Consider the following 20,101-nt stretch of genomic DNA (forward strand, 5'->3'; position numbering starts at 1 on the left):
TGTTGTGAACTTCGTAATGGCGTACGGTGCCATTAAACACTGAAGAAGTGTCATTTCTAGTACATGATATTCACTGGAACAGATAGAAGATATACAGGATTTGTTAAAATAATGAAGAATTAGAGTTTACAATTCTCATATTTATAGATATTTCCGAAGTAAACTTTAATAATTAGTTCTATTTAGTCGAAGCCCCGAGTTGTCAACGGCTTCGTATTCGGTGTACTCTCCTATTGTTGGCATAATTTCTTGGCTATTTCTCTCTACTAGACTTTCATACATAAGAGATTGACCGTCCATAACCAAAAAAATATCGTCGATGTCAAAATTTTCACCGACCTTATTGTGTAGTCTATGTAGTCTATAATTAAACGATTAATAAATGTTTTAAGAATATAATTGTGTTTCATTTTGAAGAAATGTGATAAAACCCTTTAATAGTTGCTTGTGTTTCTCATTGACAATATATCTATATATGCTTGGAGACCAGATTTTCCAAGAATTCAAGAAATTCCCATAACTACCAACGATAAATGTTCCCCGTTATTAGCAAATCTCTTTTCGTATTGTTTAAAAAAAAAAAAGAATTTATCAAAAAAAAAAAAAAAAAAAAAAACAAATCGTGAAAAGCACAAATATCAATATCTTGTTGTGGTCTTCAATTGGACATCTAGGTATATTTTGAAGATGTTTATCCATCTAACTATAACAATTTTACATTTATACGTTGAACTCAAAATAAAAGACATCAGAGGAGTCAGACAGAACTGCTTCATATTTGGATATTGTAATAGAGAAAGACACTGATGCCAAATTAACAACTAATCCTTATGATAACCCTGATGATTTCAATTTTTCTATCATCAACTTTCCTTATTTGTGCAGCAATAAAACAACTATCACTTGCATATGAGGTTAATGTCTCACACCTGATTCGATACAAAAAGCATTTTCTTCATGCATACAATTTCTATAACTAGGCAGGCTACCGACCAACAAAATTGATCATGCAAGGTATCTGCAGTCTTGTTTGATGTCTACAATTCACAAGTTCTATGGTCTTTGTAGTTATAGGTAAAATATCGACTTACACCTTTCCAGCAAATTGTTCAGTCATAATGATTATTTTCATCTGAACTGTCCACGGATTACTCGTTTTACCCATTCAAGACAAAGAGCACACGGCGGATGTGACCGCTCGTCAGGGAATACTTACCCCTCCATGGGACCTGATCCCACCTCTGATAGTTTAGAGGTAAGTGTTTCAAATCTTCATCTTTTGTGTTCTTTCAGTGGACTAATGTGCTTGATTACTGTTCATTTTATTCCAGCACTGTTATTTTTACAAAAAAATATTTAAATAGATCATGTCTTTAGAAATATATGACATGCACTGCATTTCTGCTTTAATAACTGATCATGAAACAAAATGGCAATATTTGAAGTTTGATGTTTTGACTGCTGGTTAAGGTGACTTACCAGTTACATGTATATCATGTGTAATTTTCTGTTGCATAGACCAATTGAGAAATTGTTGTCCTCATGGTTCTTCCAGTGGTGAAAATTGACTAACCAAATGTTTAAAATACATTACAGTGTCCATACATCGAAACTCTTAATGCTTAGATGACTGTCAATGTCTTAGTGTCTCTGCATATGTTTTGCTTCATTATTATGTTGTAATATTAAACGAGTTTACTTATTTCTTATAAAATCCTCTTAGATATAAATAACGTTAAATGGATGTAAAGAACATCAAACTGGGTTATGTTGAAATCGATTAAGAGAAATCAAGCTATCACCATAAAACAGAAAGGGCTTTTAAAAAAGACAAATTTAACCATAAAAAGAATTATATTATATAGCAAAAATATGCATTAAGTATACATGTATATCTGACGTTATTTTACTTAGTACAAAATTTTATGTAAATATAAGCTAATGCGGTAAACCATTCATTAATATGTGAACCTAGAAATTCAACTCTGAATAAAACGAGTAAAATCAACGAATTTCTTTCTAGGTTGATGTTTTTTTTTTATGTACATATCTATATAACATTTCAGATAATGCATTAAGATTCTTAGGTCATCGATCCGAGATAAATATCAGAAGAAAAACTAATGAAAAGAATAATTCTTAATTGATAGCAATAATTTTTTTAGTTTATAAGTATGTATTAAAAATCAGTCATTTCAGACAGATTGGACATGGTTGGTAAGTAAGGAAAAAAAGAAAATACTTTATAAACGATTTTGACAATATCTCCAAAAATACACACTTTTTGTGCATTCACAAGAATTTAATTTTTATCTTGTGTTGATGAAATGGAAAATAGGGAAGGGTATTCTGTGAATTTGTGTTTATTACAGGATGAGGTCACTATTAGTATTAATAACCCCTCAGAATTTATTTGTTGATGTTCACTAGTTACAGGGATGTGATTTACTTTATGTGCAGAAGTGCAGTGTTTATTTAAGGGTGCTAAAATTTGTAGGATTTTACTGCTATTTTAAGGATATTTCAGGATACTTGATTTTTTTGAAGATACTTCAGTTATATTTTAAGATACTATGGATATTTTATATGATACCATCGTGTATTTCAGAATGTATAATATTGTTATATTAAAGTATATAACTGTTATGTCTATATTGTGTGAAATTATATTTGAAGGAGTTAAAATGGTTTATATACGCTAATCTTGTTAATTAGGATACTCTTTGAATATTTTGTGATACTTTGGTTAATTTAGGATACAACTCATATTTTTTGATTTTTGATATTGTTTTATTTTAGGATATTATTGCTTCATTAGAACACTACAGTTGTATTTAGGAATTCAGATGTCACATTGTAGGATGAAATTTATGAAGAAAACGAACAGTATTCAAGCCCAAATGTCCATTCAAACAATACAAATCAGGAGCAGAGCAAGCACGGACTTCTAAAACATCAGAGGCGGAATCAGGTGCCATGAAGGAGCGAGTACCTCCTGCCGACCGGTCACACTCGCCGTGCTCCTTGTCATGATCGGGAAAAAACGGAAAAATCCAGTGTGTAAATAATGACCTAACAATTAGTATGAAAAACGTCAGTCAGCATTTGGCTCAATGATAAATTGTTTTTGCTGACAAGGTCATTGTATCGACCATAGAACTTACGAAATGATGATTTTAACCGAGACAGCTGATATTCTTGTTTCATCAACTTGTTTGTCAATAATTTACCTCGTTTTAGAAATTGTACATACGTAGAGCATGCTCTTGCGTATCGAATCAACTGAGAGAGAGATATATACCCCGTATGCAGGTGATAAGGGTATATCGCTGCATAAGGAAGGGAAATTGACGATTGAAATGTTAAAGTCATCACGTTTGTTATAAAGCTTTTTTGTTAATTTACCATTAACATCTTTTCTAGTAAAAGATTCAAATATGAAACAGATGTGTCAGAGTCTGTGGTATTTTTAATCTCAAGCTCACTAGAAGACATATTTAGACACTGCCATAACATGTCCATGTTTATTGTAATATACTGTATATATATTTTAGGATACTTATGTAATATTTTAGGAAACTGCTGTTATGTTTTATGATAATACTCTCAAATTTTAGGATATTACTGATATTTTTTTGAATTCTGTGGTTTTGTTTTAGGATAGTAATGTTATATCTTAGTACTAGGCTGTAATGTTTCAGGACTCTTATGTATACGTAACATTTTAGGTAAACCCTTTTTGGTTTTAAGATAATACTGTTATATTTTTGGACACTTCATAGTCTTTGGGATTGTGTGGTTTTGTTTTTAAGATCCCACTGTATTATTGTAGGACGCAGCTGTTATATTCTACTGATCCTCCTCACTCTGTTCAGGAGGGATGTTCTCTCCACACAGCCATGGCAACAGTACCTGGAGTCACTGAGGACAGATGTCAATCAAGTTCTGCAAGAGGACGTCTGCTTCCCTCAAGAAAATGGTATCTACTCTTTATTTCTAACTAAAACAAACATATATAAAAAATTAAAAGTCACTGTAATTCCTCAAAAGTTTCTAGGAAATGATAAATGTGAATTTATTTTTTTTTTTAGTTTTTTGTGAAGAGAATAATATTGATGTCCACAACATTAGACAAACTGTGTTCGCTAATCTGCATACCCAGTCAACGTCATCGCGAGAGGCGTTCCGAAGATGGAGCATTTTAAGGGAATTTTCCCAGCAACTTTGTGACTTGTATGTTTGTTTTTTTTTTACAAGATGTATCATTTAGTGATTTAGCAGCGCACAAGAAATGTTGTAATCATCAATTTTTGAAGGGTAGATTTCCATATTCTATTTCCACGATTGATTAACTTAATATTCGGAACAAATAGTGTATTTTTGCACCCTGAAACATAAACCTTGTCTTTTTCTCATAGGAACACATTAAGCCTTGCTCAACCAAGTACCTTCACAGAATCACCTTTCAGTAATGACCTGAATAAAATAATTTGTAATAAACGTGACGGTCCCAACTGTGACTGGGCCCGGACTAGTCGCTACCGGACAGTTGATGGGACTTGCAACAATCTTATAAATCCACGCTGGGGAGCTGCCAGTACTGTCCAGAAGAGAATGATTCCACCCTATTACGAGGACGGTGCGTATTGAGAATTAAATCTTTATTTTTATGCATAATTGATCAGTTTTTTATCGGAGGAGAAATAACACTATTTAAATACTTACATGTAACATGTTTGAAGGTTTGGGAATGAGATGCAAGTGACAGCAGTTTTTTGTATAAAGGTAGAAAGGTTTATTAAAACAACCGTTAATAAAGTGACACGTTACATATTTCTAACACATCATTTTAAAGCTTTTATTGCAAAAAGTATCGACAGGATTTCTTGTAGACAAAGATAGATGTTAGATATTAATTTCAAGGTTCATCTTTAATTGTGATAATTTGACGCATCCAATCCATGTCAATTTTCGTTTTATAAAATAACATTTCCTTCCCCTTTTCAGATGATAAAGTACATGTAGTTATATGATATTGATATACATGTATATATGTCATTTTAAGGAGGTTTTAATGACGCTTGATATAGACATGTACTGCTATATTATCATTAAAATAATACTATTCATCACTCTGGGGATCTATTTCATTCTGACTGTGAAGGCATTATGTATGGGATTTCACTATAATTTTTTTTATTGAAGGTTACATACAAGCATTGTAAACAAATACCCAATGAACAGTTCATTTTTTAGGAAAAAAGAAATCTGAGTGTTTGTTTTTTAAATTGTTTAAATTCAAGTAAAATTATGAATCTCTTTAAAGAAATAGATAAAAGCACTGTAAATTTTAATTGAAATTTTGACAAGTGAGAATTTTATATTCATATGTATACATGTAGTTTCATATGTATAATGTAGTTGTACTGTATTCTAAGCTGTATGAAGCTTGCTTTGATCAGGCGGACAAAAAATAGAGTCATTTTCTCCAATGAAGTAACCATTACGTTATCAATCGTGAAATAGACCGTTTAACCGTTTACAAGATTTTGAATTAAAGTAAGTGACAATTCTATGATATATATTTTATAGCATTATCTAAACTATAGGCAATTCCTTACCTCGGGGATTTCAATGGATCTGCCCCAAACCTATCAATCAGAAATGGACCGGAAAAAAGAAATCTGCAATTTTGTTTTATTCAGATAAACCAGTTACAAGATTTTGAACTAATTTACATAAATGACAATCCTAAGATATATGATAATCAATAATTACAGGTAATTCCTTACCTCGGGGATTTCAACGGATCTACCCCAAGCCTCTACCCAATCCGAGAGAAATCAGTGAACGACTCTTCTCTGGTCTGAGTGGTCAAACGGACGACGATGACAAAAACTCCCTGCTTCTGTGGTCATTTGGACAGTTCTTGGACCACGATTTGACCTTTACTCCCACAATGGGTATGTTACCGTTTAATTTGTTTATTTCACAAAGCCATTTTGTTCTTGTACGATGAATATGATGTACGAAACAAATATAAGAACAATCTTTACTTAAGAAACTTTCCAAAATTACTACTAAAGTTAGCTAACTTACGACATAGTACATACAAATAAGCTAACAAATGACGTAATGATAAAGTCCTATTTATAAAGTTTAATACACAAAATGACGAAATACATATTAACATACGTTATTAAATGGAGTAAAATCTGAATAAGTAAAGCGAAGTCATTGTACATAAATTTTGCGTTTAGATGAAGGTGGCAAAACTCTTCCTTGCTGTGACGAGAAATACAAACACAACATATCGTAAGTTTTTACCACTTTCAAACAAAATATATCGTACGTTTTATCCCTACAAACACAATATTCATATACTTTTACCCTTACTGTACGTTTTTATCCATACAAATGCAATATATCGCATATGTTTTATTGTTACAAATACAGAATTTTTGTGTGTGTAACGATACATATATTACAAATCATTCCCTCAAATATTGTGGTACATAACTTGTTATCAACTTAAATGATAATTAGATACAGAAAAATCTACCGTGTTAAAATACTTTGAAGGTCTACTATAGATCTATTTTATAAGCTTTATTTCTAAACCATGTGTAACTGAATCTGACAGAAGAATGAAATGGAATATGACGATAACGAACAGTATTCAAGAAATTTAAATCTGAAATAATCATTTAAAGCTTTTTGTTTACTTTTCTTTTTTAAAGGTAGCCGGTGTAACGACGAAAAGTGACCCCCGTAGAATATTGACCGGGGTCATTTTTCTACGTAGATATTTGACCCCCTGGTCAATATTCTACGTAGAAAAATGACCCCCTTTTTCGTAGAATTTATGGCTTGGGGGTCATTTTTCTCCGTGTGGGTTGTAGAAAAATGACCCCGTAGAATAATGACCCCGTATCTTTTTTATACAAAAAAAAACTGGTTTTGGTAGGAATATTCTTGTTAGGCAAATACGTAGAGGTATAAAATCACGCAGCCTAAAAGCTTTAAAGTTTAAGTAACAAAAGGTTACACTATACCTTACATGTACATCAATAACACAAGACGTTTTATCCCATTAAAGAAAAACAAACAACTATAGGCTATTATGCTGTTCGATGACTATAAGATCAAAAATACACGTGTTCTTAGATTTGTTTTATCAAATTTTATTTATAAAAAAAAGTTTCCAGTGTCGTCATTAAAAAAAAATTATTTACTTAGCTGGTGTCAGAGAGAGAAACTTATATATGAATAAAAAATGCATGGTTTCTGTGTATAATTGTAATGATCCTCTTTAAATTTTCCTCTGGATAAATAATGTAAAAAAAAGAATGAAAATAAAGTCTCAAGCGTTTTTTTCTTCAGAAGTTACAAGAAAGATTAATGTTTTCGAACCCTACCCAAATAAATCTGCGTGAAAGAAATGGACAATTGTTAAGAAAATTAGATCTCATATATATCTTTGATTTTCTGGTAAAACAAAAAACAAAAAAAATTCTAATAAAAATATAAGGAAGATTAAATTTGTGTAAAAATAACAGACAGGACTTAATCAAAATTCCTCTGATATTCGATCTCAGAGACACTAAAAATGGTTAGCTCAAAATCTTTATCAATGTCTTTTGTCGTTTACTAGTATCAACAAAGCCTATAAATAAAATGAGGCTTTTTACATAAAAAAATTAATTAATTAATAAAAGAGGTGTTTGGTATACTAAGAATTGACACAAGTTTATACACAGTAGTACGTATTTCCCCTTTCTAGTTGTATGTAATAATTTTTACCAATAGAAAAAAACCGAATGTTGCATTATGAAAAAGCTTCTCTGCCTAATCTACATATTTTTTCTCTAAGTATGATTGGCAATATTAGCACAATTGAAGTTGGGTTTGCAAGACTACATAGAACTGTGCCAATAAATATTGTAACACATATTGTGTTTGAATCAAGCACGTGATTCGTGTCCGCGTATTTATTTTGGTAAGTTTTGAGGGGATGGGTAACGAGGATGTAACCCACTCTTTAAATTTGCTAGCCTATAGAAAAAAATCTGGCCATGTCTTTCCTATACACAAATTAAGCGATCTTGCTGTGTGATACGAGGTTTAAAAAATATAAGAGTTTAAGACAGTCCAATAAGTTACCTGTAACCGTCCAATAAGTTAATAAATCTGTCCATTATCAAAAATAATGGACAGTATTTAAAAACTTATTGGACGGCTACAGGTAAGTCAATGGATTAAGAAAACACAACAAAGACACAAATAAATATTTGAAGTAATGAATCCAAAATGTTTCACAATGTAATGAAATATATATTCTAAGTCACAGAAACAAAAATTGAAAATGATGAAATGTATATCCAAATCACAATGAATGTAAAAACTTAATATTGATTGAAGGAAATATCTCCGAATTCTACCGGTATGTAACTTGCACCATCAACACACGCGGGGATATCACTTCTCCTTTTTTAATGCCTTACTGGCAAGAATCAATCGCTACTTCTTTCTCACTAGAACTCCGAATAATTTTGCTCACTTTCTGCAGGAGCACATAGTTTCTTCCGTTATAGGAACGCAAGGTTATTTGGTCATTAGTCTTTGTCCGATTCGTTTCTGACTTCAGTGATGAAAAAAAAATAATTTTGTTGATTTCTTTATCACCCAACGTCCATAAGCACGAAAACATCAACATTGGGTACTGTACAACATTCTCCCTGACAGTTAAAGAACAGTCATTGTCAATTTACATTTCTCTATTTTCTGAGAAAAGCCTTTTCTAAATCATCTAAATATTGGTGATTTAATTGCAGAAATCTTTCTACTTTCCCTTTGTTTTTCTGCATCCTTGAATAGCCTTGGCCAAAAGTTGAGAAATATTTGAAAAAACGTCCACTTTGAGTTCAAAGTTCAAAATCTTGACAATCCTAACCTCAAAATCCAAAAATCACTTGAAAAATGACATCTGTATTATTAGTAGATTGCTCATCATATCTGGATTTGGTTTGCATCAGAAATATGCTTTCTCCCCCAGAAGAAGACGTGCTTTCAACATTGACAATCACAAGAAAATAATTTTGGAATCTCATGGCATTGTGGTTAAATATTCTTAATTCGTTTATTTAGCACTTACCTGTAACTGTCCACTAAGATAACAATAACAATGAGTGTAAGTTTCTTTCGATTGTAAGCAACCTTTACCTGAGACCGTCCAATAAGTAGATAATGCTTACTTAATACAATGGATGAGAAACAATTCTAAGAGAGTACATTATGAACACAATAGAGTAAATGTTTTAAGTAGGTTATAGGCCTCAAACTGTCCATTCTGTGAGAAGAAAGAACTATTGTCGGGCCTAACGGCCCTCCAACAGTTCTTTCTTCTCACAGAATGGACAGTTTTCGGCCTATAACCTTTACATGGTAAACTATAGTTCCATGTAACTATAGTTTACTATTATTATCTATAGTAAATACTTTGATACTTTGAAAATTTGTTTGGAACTTTTTTGAGATTTCAAAGCTGAAACTTTCTTAAATTGATATCAGTAATGTAAAATTTTGGGATGATATGTTAATGAACAAGAAATACGAGGGGTAATGAAAAAATTCGCGAACTAATTGAATTACTTCCATAAAAGAAATAAAATCAGTTTTCGATGTATATTATTTTTCAAAGTGGTCCTCTCCGATTTGAATGCACATCTGCCATCGTTCTGCCCATTCGCGAATCACGTGATCCAGGCGTTCACGTGACATGCTCCGTAGCGTTCTGTTCACAGAAATTAAAAGATTTTTCCGAGTCTTATATTTCTTACAATGCAAGTTATTTTTTATAACAAGAATAGCCCATTTGTCACAAATAGGATTGGTGGATTAGGATATCTTTTCCCAGAATGAACATAGTGACCATCACAACCCGACTCTTTTGTATTGGGTGCGTCGTTTATCCATTGTGGATAAAGTATGGGCGCCTTCTTTTTATCATATATGATATGTTTAAAATCTAAGGTAAACAATATTTTAGGGATTCAATAATTACATTATTGTTATGATATTCAACTATATTTTTAACTGTAATTTGTCGATCTTTCGTTACAGATTGCTCAACTGAGGACGCATCATTTCCCAAGCTTGCTTTCACTGGGCACCAGAACAAACATCATTTTAACCACCTCCCTTCCTTCACTAAAACAATCAATCCAATTAATGATTGAACTTCTGTCATGCCTTTTTGTCTTCATAAATCGTGTACAAATTATTATATGCTACTGAAAAGGAATTTCTAAGATAAACGTTAAACTTTAAAGCCGTTCGTTGATCAAGTACGACTGAGTCAACCATTTTTTGTCACGTCATCTACATATTGAGTCATTTTTATATTGTGACGTCCAAACGTGGAGCAAATACCTGCTATTTATAGAACATGTTTATGACTAAATGTGTGCCAAATTTCATTTTGATTTGAACTGTGGTTTTGTAAACAACGAGATAGTTCACGAACTTTTTGATCACCCCTCGTAGTTCCCTAAAATATAAAAATGTGCACATATAAATTTAAGAACATAAAATATCACAATCATATATATAAAAAAAATACTTTGATTTGCTATAGGAAAAACTTTGATACTGCATTAAACTATAGTTAACTTTGGCAAACTATATTTTTTTTTGTTAGAGACTATCAGTGTTTTTCATATAGCGATCCTGATACAAACAATATATATAGTGTTTCATAGTTAACGTTATTTCAAATTAGCTAAATTCGTTTTTTCCCTAAAATAGAGATAATATAATTCTACAGTCAATAATTGTAAGTACACAAATTACAGGGGAAACAAGAAATCTATGAGCCAGTGCTCTCTAGTGATACCCCACCCGCACAGACAGACGGACAAGACTAGTACCAAAATAAATATCACTGTATAGCATGCCGAACCAAAGAGTGTATTAGAATTTCAAGCATCTGCGATGAGTTGTTGCAGAGAAAACTGCAACGAAATAAATGTTTCGGACAGACAGACACAAACACTCACCCCGCACACACAACAGAGAAATTCGCAGGGTACAAGGTGTACACCCCCACTTCCTTTGAAGCGGGGGTATTAATATTCATGTAATAAATAAGGATAAATGAACCTAAAAGAGGGAAAAAGATATTACATGAAATTGAAAATGAAGCAGTAATTACAGTTAATGATAGCATCTCCATATTGGACGTTATTGGACGCTTAATATGCCGTGCTTTCTCTAATTCTTTCCTTGTTTACAAATAATAATACAATACGTTTTTTGTTTCAATGGAATGGTGTATCCAGAAACTGATACATGTAAAAGCTAGCGCTGGGGTGGGGGCAGGTTGAAAGCGGGCACAAATTTTAAATAGTTTCCGATAACATCCATTCCATACAGGTATATCGTTGTCAGAAACATATCATGTCATTTTCGGAACAAAACCTGTGAGAAAAAAAAACCAATAACCAAGAAAATACAAAACGGATTATATATATATATATATATATAAACCATACCAGGTACATTTCATATCATGCTAGTATTAAGAAATGGCGTTAAGGAGGGGAAGGTACTTTGCTTCTCCAATATACATTTGAAAGAAAAAAAATTCGGGAGAATCTAGGCCTTCACCGACCCTCCCCAACATCAGATTAACGCATATCACACCTCATTTCTAAAGGTTTAATTATAAAATATAGTGAAAAAGTAGGGGGTCAGATTTCTATGGGGGTCATTTTTCAACGTGTGTGGAGTCGTAGAATTACCGGTCTGGAAGGGTTTTCTACGGTCGAAAAATGACCCTACTTGCCGTAGAAAATTGACCGGGGGGTCATTTTTCTACGGAGAAATTTGATCCCCCGGTCAATATTCTTCGGGGGTCAATTTTCGTCGTTACACCGGCATGTTAATCGTAATAGACGAAAAGTTTTATCAAATGTACATGTTTTATTAGCAGATCCAACATCTATACCTGAGTTTCGTTTCGACATTGTTGAAATATGTCAAAATATGTGTGCTTAATTCTAAGCGTGCAGGAATAGAAACTACATAGTCTTTTCACAAGAAGTTACATTAAGCAAATATTGTTTATTCATCCGAAGCAAATGAGTTTATATCTCTATCAGGACTGGTTGCTTTCCTATTATACGTGATGTACAAGCAACAGAGGAGTGTATGCCGTTCGTTAGATCCGCACCTGCAGAGGAGCCCAGGAGACCAGATACTTGTGGTATTGTCATCCTTTACCTATATGTTTATGAAACAAAATGAGATGAAAAGTCTGATATTTAGGGTTATTTTTATGTACATGTAACATTTTTTTTAATAATAAAGCAAATTGACCAATTTCATGTTTTGTAAAAAAAATATATATAATGTACATATACTTACATACATTCCCTTTCTTTCAAATTAAAAGCAACGATATGTCAGAGACTATTGAAATCAAGAGTTATCAAATAAATCTATGCAATTTACAATTAAAATTATGTTATATCATATATTCGTCATATTTATCAGCAAAAACAAAATGTAATAATCACCTATTCATATAAATGTTTCCTGAAAGTCACTTTAGCTCCTGAAATAAGAAGCATGTTGATTCTGAAGGTATATAAATGCTAGATTTGCAAAAGAAGTAGGTCTTACCTCATGCTGTAGTGTATCTGTATAATAAAATCCCACAATTTTACTTAAGGGACCGATTACCGAGAACAGATTAATGAGTTGACATCCTTCATAGACTGTGGAAACGTTTATGGAAATACTTTAATAGTGTCGAAAGCAGTGGATGCTGGCGTCTATGGTAATGGAAAAGTTAAAATCCTTTTTTTAGTATCAAGCGAATTTTTGGAAAGGGATACATAAACTTTAATAACAGAATACATGAAATAAACATGTATTGTCTTTTTTTTGGACAAAGAATATAAATATTTAAAAAAAAACAATACAAATGTGATATTTCTGCCTATTGTTGCATATAGCTTCTTTTTATATGATCACTGATTCATTTCTACAATCAGTAGTTTAATTTCAGAATTTTGGGTGTAAAAACCAACCATTGGTCTTATTCACTGCTGCTTCGTCAAATAAAAATTAAATTGTTATATTTATAAAAACCTTAAAATGCTCTTCTCTTATATGCTGTCATTTCCATCGATCCTCTAGGTATATTGAAGTCTTCCCTCATTTACCGCCATTTTCTGTAATTTTACTAATCGGGTTTATTGAAGTCTTCCCTCATTCGCCGCCATTTTCTATTATTTACTAATCAGGTTTGTTAAAGTCATCCAACAATGGTCGTAATCTTCCCAGAGGGAATCCAAATCACTGCAAAGATGGAAAGCAAGACACTTCTTTTTGTCAATTAGCTGGTGAGATTTCTTACTAAAATGAAATATAGTTATATTTAAATTTGGATTTATATGTAAATGTATCGTAAATAAGATGAAGTTTGTATCTTCAAGAATCTTTAAATTGAGCTTATAAATTAGTTTTACTTTATAAAGCTTTATAACATGATTGATACACACTGAATTCTGTGGAAAGATGGACGTCATTTCTATTGACTTGAAAACTGAATATCTTTTATTAAAAATACATGTATCCCTAACACTTCAAGGCAAAAACTTAATTTATTCTTATAATAAAAAATGTACAAGGAGACGTATTAGGGTAGGACCCTACTAGGCTTCCGGTTTACCACGAGTAGGCCCCTACTTGAGTGATAAACTCTCCTGAACTTGCTATGATGATATATCACTGGCCGGACCAAGCAGAAGCCTGTTGTTCCCAAACTACTTAAGTGATAAACTCTCCTGAACTTGCTATGATGATATATCACTGGCCGGACCAAGCAGAAGCCTGTTGTTCCCAAACTACTAAAGTGATAAACTCTCCTGAACTTGCTATGATGATATATCACTGGCCGGACCAAGCAGAAGCCTGTTGTTCCCAAACTACTTAAGTGATAAACTCTCCTGAACTTGCTATGATAATATATCACTGGCCGGAACAAGCAGAAGCCTGTTGTTCCCAAACTACTTATGTGATAAACTCTCCTGAACTTTCTATGATAATATATCACTGGCCGGACCAAGCAGAAGCCTGTTGTTCCCAAACTACTAAAGTGATAAACTCTCCAAAACTTTCTATGATAATATATCGCTGGCCGGACCAAGCAGAAGCCTGTTGTTCCCAAACTACTTAAGTGATAAACTCTCCTGAACTTTCTATGATAATATATCGCTGGCCGGACCAAGCAGAAGCCCCAAAGGACAGGTCAAAGTAAAAGGAACTATCAGAGTATGCTTATCCTGGTCAAAATTTAAATATTGTCTTACTTTTATTTTAACTATTATTCGCTCAAAAGTCTCTTAAAATTTGACTATATACATGTATATTTAGTATTTCCATTGGATTATGGTAGGATTTTTATATTTGCATTTGAGTTTTGCCTTGGCGAGGGGATTAATCACATAACGAGTTAGATCAATCCCACAAATAAAGCCAGATTCTATTTTTTTTTACACGCTTAACACATAGCTACTAGTATTACATGTTTTACATTCTAAACAAATCCACTAAACATGTATCTGACATCATAATTTTCACACAAAAATCATTGTGACGTCACAGCTGTGGATTTCAAAACAACTCATATGACCAATATCACCTGAATAAAGGAGAAAACGTGATAAAATGTATATAAACAATTTTCCCGAATTTATACCATAATACAGGTTTACTAGTACCTGTGAATCAGTACATTCACAATTTTTTTGTATTGCAAATAAAATATTTTTCTCTCAGATGGTATAAATTTTCTAATGCAGGGGACATACGAGTGAACGAGGTGCCATCACTGGGATTAATGCACACAATTTTCCTTCGCTTCCACAATATTTTAGCAAAAAAGCTGAATATCCTCAATCCAAAATGGACATCAAATACGATCTATCTCGAGACGAGGCGCATTATGGGAGCGATCGTACAGCATATCATCTACAACCATTGGCTTCCCAAAGTTATCGGCCCTGGATTAATGAACCAATACCGGTTGTATTCTTATCCAGTGGGTCAGGAAGGCAATTTTCGGTATTATGATACCATAGACCCAAGTATTCTGAATGAGTTCTCAACAGCTGCTTTCCGATACGGACACGATCAGGTGCGCGGGCAAACTTTTTTTTATTAGTTCATCTGAGCTGAAAGCTCCAATTTTTTGCATAGGAATATATAGGAAAAATCTTTCAAATTTTTTTCAATATTTTCAAGATCTGGAACAGCGAATTCATGATAAGAAATATTTATATAGGAGCAGTGTAGATTCTAGTTTGTTCAAAACACTACCCCCGGGCATTAAGCAATTAGTTTTACATAGGAATATTGATGAAAAAATCTTAAAAAGTGTTTCCAAGTAAAGTAAATCCATGATAAGTCATATTTATATGGAAGCATCCTCAGATCTCAGATAGTGTGTATCAAAAGTTTATGCCAATCAAAACCATCGGGGTTAGGATGGGGCCATAAAAGTCGATCAAAGTTTTACGTAGGAAAATATTGCAAAAATCATTTAAAAAAACAAAACAAAACAGCTAAGCGATGCTTAGTCATATGAAAACATTCTCAGGTAGGTTAGATTCAAATTAGTTCAAATCAGACCCCAGGGGAAGGGTGACGTTCCAATTGGCGATCAAAGTTTTATATAGGAATATATAGAGGAAAATATTGAAAAATCTTCTCAAGAATAGCAAACCCATGATTATTCATATCGATAGAGATACAGCATTTGTAAATTATGACAACCGGGGTGTTAGGGTGGAACCACAATCAGAGATTAAAGTTATACAAAGGAATATACAAAAAAAAAACTTTTAAAGCCATGACTAGTCATATTTACATGGAAGCGTCCTCTATTAGTGTTGATTTAAGTTTGTTCAAATTATGCCCATCTTCTGCCGGGGGATTTGGTGGTTAGGATCTCTTTTATTATTAAAGTTTTCAGGAATTTAGTAATTTCTGCTTTTTTCCCAGCCAAAATGCTCAGGTAAGAGATAATGCCCACGTGCCTCTTGATTTACTATAAATTTGTTTGCAGTTCTTGAGTATTTCAATAGTTACATAAATTTCATTTACTATAAACCACATTTTGATACTTACTAGTATTTTTATGATAAAATGGTCGCTCGCGTGGCGCATTGTCTAGAGCATCTACTCTAGAGTCGCAGAGCAAAAAGTTGATCCTTACATCGGAGGTTTGAATCCCACTTTGGGACGTGGAGACCGGTCTTTCGGATGAGACTGTATGCTCAATGGCTCTGAGTGCCGAGTTTAGATTTAAATTTGCAGTCCTCCACCGACAAGTGGTGACGCCACATCTCCAAACAAACAAACAATAAAATTAAATGTATTCAATTTTAATCCTATTCTGTAGGATACTTGGATATAAAATATTGAGAAATTCAAAAATATTCAATATATTTTCGGAATCCCGTTGAGGCCAGTTCAAAAAAAAAGAAATGTAATTATTTCGTCCAAACGCAGTAATTATTGGCCTCAACAGGCTTCCATATATATTGTTAGAGGCAAAGAAAAAAATGACTTGTTGAAAGTAAATCCGGCAAAAAGATCTTTGAAATATGACAGGAAAACAGTTTTTGAAAATATCAAGTTGAATAAAAAATTGAAGACAGACAACTGATTATGTATAACTTTGCTTTTGCTAGTAGAGAAATATAAATGTTCTCAATAGTGAAACCATTTTATTTGTTTAAAACACGAAATAATGTTTTCGTATGAGATGCAAAAAAAATAAACATATATAGTGTAACTTTGTATATTCTTTTGCCCTAAAAATGTTAAAATAGTTTTTTCTTTCATCAAAATTAGATTCCTGGTTTTCTGGAAATAAGCAATGCAAGATTTAAGATTGACGATGTACTGATGGAAACTCAAGAAATAATTTCAGGTGGAGGCGGCAATCTCCGATCATTAACAGAACATTTAATGAGAACACCTGCAAAGAAAGTTGACAGGTATGTTAATTGATTCCAAGAAGAGTCAGAACAATCAAATCAATTTGTAACACTAATACTACATTCCTCTAAGTCAGTTACTCTGCTGATGAATAAAAGTAATAATCCTGCCAATTTTTTTTTAAAGTTTGATGCATACTGTATAGATTCCTTATTTTACAAGAGCACGTCATATCGCGAAATTCACATACGTCAAACCGTTTGTGGGTTGTTGATATAGAGTTTTTTTATTTTAATTTAAAAAAATTTTTTTAACATGTATTTCAGCAATATTAAAATAAAAACAGATAATTTCATTCCGAGAATATTGCTTTTCGCGAAAATACATATTATTATTTAGGAATCTACAGTGCTTTCTTTTAATGCCCAGACATACACTTTAATAATCAAACAGCTCCTCAAATTGTAACTGATCATTCTACTTTTACTGTTGATCTTCAGTCGATTTGAAGAGGGAATTCGGGAGCGCCTATTTAAGACTGACGACAAAGGCCTTGATTTGCCTGCCCTAAATATACAGAGAGGACGAGATCACGGTCTGGCCCCTTATATCAAATATAAAGAGAGATGTAGACAAGGATATGAGGGGCTCCCTGATCACGAGGATGAACGGAGGAATAAGTTACTGGAGATATATGGCGGGTTAATACTTAATTTTTATTTGATAAAAATTTAATATTTCAACGACTTCTATTGTAAAGCATGATCGTCATTTTAATTATAATTATTGCTATCTGAAAGCTGCAATACCAATTAAAGGACAAGCTGATATTTTACCCAGTGTATGTAATTCTGTACCTTAGTAAGGAATTTAATTATTTTTAAATCTTAAAAAAGCAATCTACATGATCTGTACATGTACAAAATGAATAAAAAATGTTTTAAGAAAAATTGTAGGAAAATATTATATGTCCCACATATAGTAAATATTGATTTCTCATGTGTTGCAGTCAACATAAACGTTAATATAATCTTTCTAGGAAAATAGGTGATATAGACCTATTTCCGGGGGGAATATCAGAGAAAGCTGTACCAATTGGACTTGTTGGTCCTTTGTTCGGTTGCATTATCGCAGCGCAATTTCAGCGACTAAAGTATGGCGATCGGTATTGGTACGAAAATTTAAACTCGTATCCTAATGTCAGGTTCACTTCCGGTGAGTCATTAAGTGACAAACTGTTTAATGTTTTCATTGATAGACTTTTTAAAATTTTGGTATTTTAAAACTTAAGGATAAACTATTTAAGTATTCAAATTGATTATAAGAACGGTCAAAGAAAATTAAGCTTGTATTTGTTAGATAAATTTGTTTATTTCGGAATAACGAATACAGTGCTTTGGATATGATGTAACAGTTTCTCTATTTACACTACATTATACTTCAAAAACCTTTCTTCAGTTATATTTTTTCAGATATTAATATTTCCTTTTTATGTATGCTACAATTTATTTACGTTTCACTGTGTTTTCATAAACTCGTTTCTTTAATCAAAGAACAACTTGCTGCCATAAAATCGATGACCTTTGGCAAAGTATTATGCGAAGTTTTCAGTGAGGATTCCAATCCCCTGACAAATGTTTCTGCTGATGTTTTTAGAGTCGGTCAGACGTATGTATTTATCTTTATAATAACTCTCAAGTACCCAAGACAAAAGAATTATTTTTTAAAAATCCAGAAGAATACTTCTGTTAAATCACTATTTCAATTCTTTGCCGCCAATGCTTGTAAAAGAATGTTAAAGATGTGTTAAATTATTCAACTTAAATTGGAAAATATATAGTATATTTATATCATTCCTTGAAGCTGAATTTTGTACAACATAAGTTGATATATGTATTTTCCCTGAGACAGTTTTTAACACATTCATTACTATTCTACAGGTCAACAATTGCATGTGCTGATTCAAAAATGGATATTAGTTCATGGAGAGTTGTAACCAGGAAATGAGAACATTTAACATTTATATGACTGAACCATCAATTAAAGTTATTTTTAATGTAATTAAGTTAGACTTATGATTTTTAATCCCACAACCATTAAAAATAACATGAAAATCGAAAAAAAATATTACACATTCTAAAACATTTGATTTAAAATTGATATAATACATGTATTTCTTTACGATAGAAGTGCCTTTGACAATATGTAATTATACATTATTTAAATCCAGTTTACAAATAGAAATCGTTTGCACCAAATAAAGCATTTGAGTTTCTTGTTTAAAGTTAAAAATATCAAAACTGATGACTTGTTAAATAAACAGACAATTTTTAATCTTAAAAAGATACATTTTTTTAACTTATTGTTAAGAGTTATAAAAGTTGTATAAATATCCCCCGAGGAATATTTGAAGGCGAGAAGAGAAAGAAAGAAAGAAAAAATTAAACAGTTTTTTCCGTTTGTATGGATTTCTTAAAAAGTCAATAAACATTTATTATGTTTTTTTATTCGAAGACAGAATCTTTCCAGTAAGAGTTTTTAAAGAGTTTTCTTTCATATAACATTCTATGTCTGAAATTCGCAAAAGGCCATCATAGGCCAACGTTTGTGAGGCAGATCAGATACCCTCACCTAGCGGATTTGTTAGCTTACGGTATTAGTATGCATATAATGCTTGCTCTTCTGTTGTGTCTCCGAAACAGAAACACTCTGGGTTATTTTTTTGCCCAGTCTTAGAAATACCTGCAATAGAATCAGGCTGTTATGACGTGACATCAGTCGATCCTACAGAATGGCCAGTCCTCCTGGATTGGATGCCTTGTTTGATCACTGAGCTACACAATTCTCGATGGCTACCCCTGGATTCTTTGAATCGAAAGGTAACTTCTAGTCGCAAAAAAATACCACAATACAATTATCAAAATTTGCATGTGAAACACTCGGAACGTGTAGCTAGACTCGCGAAGAGGTGGGTGTGGATTTCTTCTGAACAAATAACACTTTGAACGTACAATGTATTATATCTCTAGAGAAGATACGTGCTGGTCACATTTAGATCCTAGAATGCAAAATTATTGTCGGTAAAATA

General features: G+C 32.4%; 1 protein-coding gene across 1 annotated transcript; it reads left to right on the top strand.

Moving 5' to 3' along the window:
• Positions 1–1,222: 1,222 nt before the first annotated feature.
• Positions 1,223–19,020, top strand: LOC133201970 (thyroid peroxidase-like). Its single transcript, XM_061337757.1, has 16 exons — positions 1,223–1,255; positions 3,660–3,663; positions 3,833–3,979; positions 4,092–4,233; positions 4,419–4,639; positions 5,781–5,963; positions 6,261–6,315; positions 12,162–12,265; positions 12,734–12,841; positions 13,311–13,409; positions 14,871–15,205; positions 16,927–17,072; positions 17,514–17,714; positions 18,053–18,228; positions 18,567–18,681; positions 18,954–19,020. The coding sequence occupies exons 1-16, from the start codon at positions 1,223–1,225 to the stop codon at positions 19,018–19,020; spliced, it is 2,136 nt and encodes a 711-aa protein (XP_061193741.1).
• Positions 19,021–20,101: the final 1,081 nt, after the last annotated feature.

The sequence above is a fragment of the Saccostrea echinata genome, unplaced genomic scaffold (assembly GCF_033153115.1).
Source record: "Saccostrea echinata isolate AGI-Se365-2 ecotype Australia unplaced genomic scaffold, CSIRO_AGI_Sech_v1 ptg000046l, whole genome shotgun sequence".
Classification (NCBI taxonomy): domain Eukaryota; kingdom Metazoa; phylum Mollusca; class Bivalvia; order Ostreida; family Ostreidae; genus Saccostrea; species Saccostrea echinata.

Excerpts from the sequence above, each read along its gene's own strand:
- LOC133201970 (XM_061337757.1), top strand. The coding sequence starts at position 1,223 with ATGGGACCTGATCCCACCTCTGATAGTTTAGAG. Across the intron at positions 4,234-4,418 it reads TCCCAGCAACTTTGTGACTT|GAACACATTAAGCCTTGCTC; the intron begins GTATGTTTGTTT and ends TTTTTCTCATAG. Across the intron at positions 17,715-18,052 it reads TTACTGGAGATATATGGCGG|GAAAATAGGTGATATAGACC; the intron begins GTTAATACTTAA and ends TAATCTTTCTAG.